Source organism: Chrysochloris asiatica, unplaced genomic scaffold (genome assembly GCF_000296735.1).
Source record: "Chrysochloris asiatica unplaced genomic scaffold, ChrAsi1.0 scaffold00037, whole genome shotgun sequence".
Lineage (NCBI taxonomy): Eukaryota > Metazoa > Chordata > Mammalia > Afrosoricida > Chrysochloridae > Chrysochloris > Chrysochloris asiatica.
In genome coordinates, this window is record NW_006408555.1 from 3,374,468 (window position 1) to 3,383,471 (window position 9,004).

A 9,004-nucleotide genomic window follows, 5' to 3' on the forward strand; every position below is an offset into this window, starting at 1 on the left:
AACTGAAGGTAGCACAGTCAAATGCTCTTGCAATCCACAGTGATTTTGAAAGTTTGTGATTTATATCTTGCCCACTTTTAAAATAAAAAGATTCAGAGCATTAGGAAAATTAAAAATGAAAACTCTTTTTAAAACAAAGCAAAATTATTTGGAAAGCAGAAAAGAGAGGGGTATTTGGGATGATTTAATTATGGCAGCGAAAACATAGAGCTCCAAACTTCCAGACCACTGTCACAGAGCAGAAGTTTCCATCATCTGAAGGTAAGAACACACCAGTTCACCTGGAGATGGGGATGTTCTCCTGGCATAAAGTTCTTCCTTCCAACAAGCCATGAGTTCTGCCTTCACTTATCACACACAGGTTGGAGTCTAAAATATGCATAACCTTATTCAAATGCTTAAAAATAAAGACAAAATAAAAACACACTTCACATAGAATCAGGCCTATGAATTTTAAGTCTAAAGCCTTAACTAAAGCCTTGTTCCCTGCCTGTTCAGCTTCTCCAATTTTCTCTACTCGAAGCAGCTATTTGCTATTAATATTGAATGTCAAGTCTTCGGGAACATCATTTGTCCCCAAAGCACAAGAAGTCAATCACAATGGTGACTGAGGGGAGGCTGCAGGAACCACATGGACTCTCAGGCTACAGTGACAGCCTCCAGACCACTTGGTTGTACGTTTCTAATGTGCTCATCCGACACAGCAGTGCTGTGATACCACTTTGCTTTGAATTTCAACTCCTCAAAGAACGCCCTTACTAAATTAAGAGCAAAGGAAGGCGCCTCAGCCCAGGTCATCCTTGAATAATTACAACAGTAATTGTAATAACGAAATGTGAGACGCAGCAGGGGTGGGACGCAAAATGGAGAGATTTAAACAGTGATCTGTTGGTTTTCTCTGAAAAATGGTCTCTGGTGTGAGGCACAAATCTCTGAGTACATCCGGAAGACCTGGTCCGGCTGGGGCTCCTCGGGCACCTGCAGCAGAGAGCCGGCCCCACAGCTCTTCCCAGCTTCTTCCACCAGCTGCCGGACGTAGAGCTGCTCAATCTGGGGGAACCGTGCACAGGGTCAGATGGAAGCAGGAAGCGCCCTCGCCAGATTCACTGCTTACCCCAGTCCAAAGTTACCACTGCAGAATCTCCTTGTGAGTCCCAAGTGAAGGAACCCCAAATAAGGCAGGTAGAAAGAAACGGCTGGTGGTATTCCCGCATAGACTCCTATACACACACCATACAGATCTCCTTCCCCCAGTACACACCCAACAGTGCTCCAACCTCGCTGGCCACTGACTAGAATTCCACCATTAGAATTTGATTCCTTTGACTATAGTCAAATACGGACTTGCAAAGCCCTAACCTATCACTTAGAACTTAAGGCAACTAAACAGGTGGACTCTTTCTGGAGACGAAGCTTTTATTTAAAAGAAAGAAACCAGACCAAAAAGGTAATAAAAAACTCAGAATTTAAGAGTCCCCGCAGGTGAGACGATGACTCAGAGGTGGTGGCAATCTGTTTCTCTCTAGGTGAAGGGCTCACCCACGCAGCCACTGTCCACCCCAGAGCATCCCAAGTCCTCAGTGCCCTGCCTCCTGCCCAGGGCTGACACGGACACAAGCTGCCCATTTTTACCTGCACAAGGATGAGTTTGGAGCGCAAAGGGGCCATGTCGGGAAACTCTTCTCCAAAGCAGAGCACCACCCTGCTGTCGGGGAGTCGGCCTCCGTGATTGTAGAACTGCTGCAGTTCTGCAGAAACATGAGGAGGGGGTCTGCAAATGGGTCAGGGGCAAGGGCGCCCAGCTCACAGGGACAGCTAGAGCGCTCCCTCCTCTGCCCACCTGAGAGGAGGTTCAGACAGAGCCCGACTCGCCAACTGCTGGCCCTCACTGGGGCCGGATTTGGATTTGAGCTAAGGCTCTGTCTGCCACTTCCGGGTTGTTGCTGGTTCCGGTTGGACTTGAGCACCTGTGGGTGGGGCATAGCCTCTGGACTTGCCACTCCGGAAACTCTCTCTCTCAGACCCTTCTGTTCACTTACACACCTGCCTGACCCCTAAAGGCACCTGCTCAACATGAGAAGGCCCAGGCTGGGCTAGTCCGTGCAGATCTCTGTGACACCCTATGCCTGCGGTTCTCCAGGTGGTAGCTGCAGGCCAACGGCAGCAGCCTGGCCTGGAACTTGTTAGAAATGCAGGTTCCCAGGCTCCGCCCTAGTTCCACACTCAGAGACGCTGCGTGGGCCTGGCCATCTGCATTGTAGCCCACCCTCTGGTGCTGCCGCTCTGTCTGAGGCGGAGCTGTTTCACTGCCAGTGTGTGGAGGAGACTTCCTCGGCCTTGTCCTCACCTCTCCCTGGCCTCTCTACCTCCCTTATCAGGTGAGCTCCTTGGTGCTTTCCCACATGAACTCCCACCCGACTCCTCATCCACCCTTTCAGGCCACAGCCTCCGGGAATCCTCCAGGGGTGCTCTGGCTGGGGGTAAAACAGGAGCTTGTTATCACATGGAGGGGAGCAGAGAGCGCAGGGCCGGTTCAGATTGATTGATGCCAGACATCATAACCTTCTGGGATGAGCTCATGGAGTGGGGGGGGGGGGGGGGTCGTAGACATCCCCTCTCACAGAATGAGAAATACCACCACCAAGCCCTGGTGTGGCATTGTGGGTTAATGAGATGCACTGCAAAGTCAGTTTGAGCTGAAAGGTTCCCAGCCGCTCCTCAGAAACCCTATACAGAGTCGCTATGGGTTGGAATCGACTAGATGACACTTAACAACAAGACCAAATAGGATGTGTGCATAAGCCTTGGGGACCTGGCTGAGATGTAAACTCTGATCCCATAATTCCTGCTGGGCCCACCTGCCCCACAGTGTCTGTATGCCCATCCAGAGAGCATGTGTATTCAGTTCCTTGATCTCTACAGTGTCCCCTTCACACGTGAGTACAATGAGGTCTAGAAAGGTGCCTAGGAGCCCTCACTGCAGAGGTGCAAAGCCAGGTGGGCTGGACCCAGGACCACCTTTCCACACCCCCTCCACTCCCCTCACCCACACTCGACAGCAGCCCTCTGATTCAGGTGATCAAGGTACAAACCTCGGCAGAACTGGCTGGTGTCAAAGACCTTGACCATCTCGTCGCGCTCCAGTTTGTTGGGCCTGTCCTTGCAGGCTATGGCATTTCCGCTGCAGAACACTCGGCCCTGGCACAGCCGCCTGACCAGCACACCCTGTCGGCTACTGTGCAGCACGACGCCCCGCTCCAGGTGCCCAAACAGCTTCCGCGTCACCTGACGCTGCCTCTCGCTGGGGATGGTGTCGGCCGGTGGGAAGCGGACCAGCTCCAAGCCCTCAGGCCCATACACCTTGGTGCCAGGCAGGCCTGAATGGCCCAGGACGAGGCGGCAGCCATCAGGGCAGCTGGTCAGGGCCTGGCCCACCAGTTTGCCACCATAGTAGAAGCTGATCGCCATCTGGGAGAATGCTGTGGGATGAGATGGGGACAGGTGAGGGGTGGGGGGACTCAAGGGCAGTGCTTTGTATGCAAACACCCAGAGCCTTTCCTTCTCTGGGAATCCCTGGGTGACACAGTTACGTGCTTGGCAGCTCACCAATAGGTTGGTGGTTCAAATCCACCCAGAGGCTCCCAGGAAGTAAGGCCTAGTGATCTGCTGAAAACCCAGCATTGCAAACCCTGTAGAGCACAGTTCTGCTGGAACACACATGAGGGCGCTGGGCGTGCGGGGGGAGAGGCGGGATGGCTGTTGACTGGTAACATGGTAGGAATGAAGATGAGAGCTGAGGGGAGACCACCACCCAGTGGCCGTTACATTCTAGTTGCTTTAGACCCAAAGAATTGCTGCCACCAACCAAGTACAGGGTGTGCTTGGACCTTCTAAGTGTCCGGACCAGCCCAGGGGCCACCCAGCTCTACGGCGCCCCCTAGAGTTCCCTCTGTCATCATTGCGTAACCTGGTCCCTGAGCAGTTAAGAACCAGGACACCCAGCAATACGCTGCTGTGTGTTGGGGCTCGATTCCCACTTGTAGCAACCCCATGTGACAGAGAACTGTCCTCCAGTAAAGATTTACAAGCTTGGAAACCCAATACAGGGTCGCAATGAGTCGAAACCAACCTGGTGGCAGTAGCTTTGCTTTCTGGTTTGGTCATTTTCACCAGGATATCCTAGTGTGGCGCTCAGGGTTAATGAACCACAAGGTCGGCGGTTCAAGCTCACCAGTCACTCCTCAGAAATCTTATACAGGGTCACTATGAGTCGAAACCGACTTGACAGCACTTGACAACAATCTTTATAGGAGCAGACTGCCAGGTCTTGTCTCCCACGGAGCTGCTGATGGGTTCAAACCGCCAACCTGTCAGCTAGCAATTGAGTGCTTCACTGCTGCGCCACCAAAGCTCCTCGGGAAGTAAACAGGATAAGGTCAAGAAGTAACATTAGCTACCCCTAACCTTCTATTTTTAACCCGTAATTTAATCCTGCCTGTCTAGGACATTTCCCGACCTATAAGGGTGACATTTACACAGAGGTTACATTTACGCAGGAACTAAACAGAGGTACCCCAAGCCCACAACTTGTACAAGAATCATATGGGGTGCTTTATGCGTGAGGTGGCGCTGGGAGCTGCTTCTCCGCCACAGTGCTGAGGAGACTTCTGCAACAACTCAAGGAGACTTCCTCAGCCTTGTCCTCACCTCTCCCTCAGCGCCCACAGGAAGCAGCCGTCAGCAGACTCCTGGGTCACAGCCCAGCTCTAACCAGGTCAGAGGTCCGGTCCCAGGACTGAAGGGGTTGGTCCTGCACACCCTGACCCCAGGCACAAGCTGTCATGGAGCCCTCAGCACAAAGTTGTCTCACGACCAGGTCCTGTCTGCAAGCCATTTGGCCTTGGATGAGTGGTCAAACCCCTCAGCCTCAGTTTCCTCCTCTGTAGAGCAGGAGTCCTGGGTCACTGAAAAAACCCCATCAATGGAGGCTTGTCCGGAGCCCAGCAAAGTGGACATGCTGCTTGCTTTATGTTCTTTGCTGCCTGGCAAGGACCCACAGCCTCCACCAGAAAAACGGCCTTCCCATGATAGCCCGGTTAGGACACCTCACCTCCTCTATGCATGAGGTCACAAGCCCCACCCTGAAGCTCTCAGGCCCCACAGAGCCCAACAGATGCTGGGGGAGATGCGGAAGGTGCATCAACAAACCCCATGCGTAAATCCCAGGAGTGTGGCAGCAGCTTACCCAGAGGCCCTGGATGCAAGACAACTCTGCAGACGCGCGGGCCTGGACATATAGAGAGGTCGTCACTGCCTGCAGGAGTCAGGAGCATGACTCCCAACAACTAAGCTTTGAGACTGTGAAATGGGAAAAAAAGCTGTACTTGCCTCGACTCAAGGGGTGGGAGGGTCTGAATGAGGCAGGATCAGTAACGGTCACCACCATGGTCATCATCACCCTCAGTGCTATCAAAGCAATGCTCGTCATTGTCCTCACCACTGTTGCCATCACCGTCGTCATCCTCATCACCACCACCACCATCCTCCTCATTGTCATCACCATCCTCATCATCACCACCATCATCCTCATCAACACCATCCTCATCACCACCATCCTCCTCATCACCACCATCCACCTCACTGTCATCACCACCACCACCAAGCTGGGTTGATAGTCTGCTATAGCTGACATCAATGACATTCATGGAGCAATTATGTTCCTGCTAGAAGGTTTTCATAATCACTGTGTTCTATCCTTACGATAGTCACATGAACTAGCTGTTATTAGTGTTCCCCTATCACAGACAAAGAGTCTGAGGTTGAGAGGTTTTTCACTCCCTTTGCATCATACCAGAAGGGCAGCCCAGGACCGTGAGTGTCTGTCCCCACACTCTGCCATCCTCCTACAGTTACCCCTGGAAAGGGTGTGGAGACAGACACACTCCCAGCCCAGTCCAGACCCTCTACTGTGACCTGAGGCACAGTAACTGAGTCTTTATTGGTTGATCCAATCCAATAGAAACACCATGACCAATAGAACACAAGATGAGGCTCAGTGAACCCGGGCCACTTGCTCCCAAACCACACAAGGAGCCAGGTTCCCAACTTCCGCCACCCGTCTGAACTCATTCACAGACTTGAGTAACCCCACCCATGCCATTCGGGCCTTACAGGCCTTAAAAGCCCACCCGAGCCCCAGCCCGGCCCATGTGCATCCATACCTGAGTGCTGAGACTCGTAAGCAGTGTAGCCCGTCACCAGTGGTAAGGCTGGCAGAGAAAGAGATAAGCAAACTCAGATAGACCCCGCTGTCCTGTCCAGGGAACCCACTCAAGTGTCCCATCTCCAGAAGCTTCTTAAAACCACACATGCGTGCTCAGGGGGCCTGGCCGCAGACTTCCGCCAAGCCTGTTTCCCTACCAGTGCGGCACCACATCTCATAAACATAGAAGCCAGGTCACCACCAGACTGGGACGGGGGAGGGGACTTCCTCTAAGCTGTGGGATTTGTCGCCACGTGTCAGGGTGACACTGTGGGCCATGCTTCCTTCCCACACAAGGCCTGCTCCTGAAACACCACTGGAGTGCATGCCCACTGTCCAGGGCTGTCCCTGAGGGGCCTTCCTAGCACATGGGAAAGGGGCTCTGACTGGGCAGCGCTGGAAACCTACGGGTCAGCCCTCAACCTCCTGGTCTGCCCACAGAGCTGGGGGACCCAGAACCTGGGAGGGAGCGGAGTGTGAGCTGACACACGGGTGACGCGTCTACTGTGCGCTCAGGCCTGCATGCCTCGCTAACCTCGTGACCCCACAGGACAAGGCCTGATTTTCCATTTTTTCATGAGCACACTGAGGCTGAATAAGTTCTGCAACTTCCCAAGACTCCAACCCCTGTTTCAGGGAGATTCTCCCCTTCCTGACCAGAGCTTCCGGCAGACTCCTGGAGCTCTCTGTGGTTCTGAGGAGGGCCTTAATGTTGGGAACAGATTGGCTGAGTCCAGGACACATCTTCTCCTAGGTCTGGAAAACTTTGTTAAACCCCTGCCTCCCACCTTCCCAGGACTGGACTCATCTCCCCCTGGACGGCAGCATGTGAGAGGCCAGAGTGTTGAGGATCTCAGTTCCACTTAGCCACCCTGTCACCAAAGGCTCACGTCTTCACTGCTCTGGGGTCACCAATAGTTCCAAACGCCCCGTTCTCAGGGTGCACTAAGCACAGAGCAGGACCATGGGCTGCAGATGCTCACCTGGGCCAGCCTGCTGCGTCCACCAGTCCGGAAGGAGCTGAGGCCTGCAGGCCTCTGGCGGGGAAGGACTCCGCTTGATCATGCCCATGTAATCATCCGCAGAAGGCTGTGTGATTTGGGGGAGAGAGAAAGGTCTTCCCATCACTGAACTTCCACGCTGTAACTACAGTCACATTATCATCTTTGGAACTTGTCAGACCCTGGGCTACAAATCCACCAGCCTGTGGAGCAGATCGCATGGCCAAATTACAGCCTGCCCAAGACCACCACCAAGGTTTCACATGGAATTTACCTTTTGCAAAACTAAGAGCGCCATGTTACGCAACTGCAGACGCAAGCCACACCTGGGACTCCAGTGAGCAGTAGTAACACAGAGCGAATTCTTCCCCACGCTCCGGAACCTTGCTAATGAGCCCTGAGATGACTCTCAACCTGTGACCCACTTCTGAAATGGTGTGACTCCTGTGTGGCAACCCAACCATCTCCCTCAGCTGAATCAGCATAAAAGTCTTGCATGATCAACAGCCCATTGTTGCAGAGACTCGGAGCCAGAAAGTCCTTCAGTCTGCTCTCAAGGCCCACGCCGAAACACACTGACTGTCACCTGCAGAGAGGCTGGCCTACTTAAAGCAGGCTACATTTGGTCACTGCCCCTGACAGCTAAAGTGCTCCTGAGGACGGCGTTGCAGCGATGGTAGCCTGCATGTACCATCGTCTGCAAGGATTGTGTAGGATTATGTTTGCTCTACAATTCCCGCCTTGTAGTAGCCACTCAAAATAGAGTAAAAGTAAAGGTCAAAGAAATAGCATCTACTTAGTTGGGATTTTAAAGTCCATGCAAGTTTAAGGTGATTCCAGCAAGCCTTTATTTATAGCCTAACTAGTCACGAGTTTGGAGTCCTGGTGTAACTCCGTAGGATAAGCATTGGACTGCTAACCGCATGGTCACAGATTCAAACCTACCAGCCACCCCTCAGAAACTGCACACAGGGTCGCTTAGAGTCAGAACTGACCTGACAGCATTTAACAACTGCCATGTTTACGGACAATTCTAAGTCTAGAAGACGAAAATCTGCATCTTTGAGGATAGGTAACCCAGTAGTCATGAACACTAGTACAATAATCCTTTCCTAATGACACGGCACGTTGACGTTTTGTTCACTGCAGCTTGTCTAAGGCAGTAAGGGACTACATGGTACGTTTTAAAGATTTCCATTCAAAATGTTTAAAATATGATGAGTTTAGAACTTCAGGAAACTTCACTTATGTGGAGCCAGCAGTTCATCCCCAGCCCTGCAGGTAAAGGAGGTGGGGTGTGTCACATGACAGGATGACAGGAATCTGAGTGGTGCCAGCGCTCACTAAAAGTTGAAGGGCTGAGCCCACCCAGTGATGCCTGGCAGTCTTAGCCTTGGAAGACATGGAATGTGGTTCCACTCGGACACATGTAGGCTCAGCAGGGCTTGGGATCAATTCAGAAACAAGGGGTGACCGTGTGACAGGGGTGGCCCGGTTGGTAGTAACAGTCAAGGGGTCAGTCCAATCCTTACATGTCACCAAAGTAATGCCAGTTACCACGGAGGTGACCCCACATGTGTCAGAGTAGAACTGTGCTCCACAGGGTTGGATGGTGTTTCATAAGTAGATCCCACTCATGGTGTCCCCGTGTGTGTCAGAGTAGAACTGTGCCCACAGGGTTCTCAGTGGATGGTTTTTCATAAGTAGATCCCACTCATGGTGTTCCCGTGTATGTCAGAGT

At 52.5% G+C, this 9,004-nt stretch overlaps 1 protein-coding gene across 1 annotated transcript in view; it reads right to left on the bottom strand.

The window, feature by feature from the left end:
* Positions 1–873: 873 nt before the first annotated feature.
* Positions 874–9,004, bottom strand: part of IRF8 (interferon regulatory factor 8) — a 19,926-nt gene continuing 11,795 nt past the window's right edge. Inside the window, exons 4-8 of the mRNA XM_006860121.1 lie at positions 7,246–7,351; positions 6,222–6,269; positions 3,093–3,479; positions 1,633–1,748; positions 874–1,050 (exon numbers count right to left, since the gene is read on the bottom strand). Of these exons, the coding sequence (XP_006860183.1) occupies positions 874–1,050; positions 1,633–1,748; positions 3,093–3,479; positions 6,222–6,269; positions 7,246–7,351 (834 nt within the window). The remainder of the gene's footprint in view (positions 1,051–1,632; positions 1,749–3,092; positions 3,480–6,221; positions 6,270–7,245; positions 7,352–9,004) is intronic.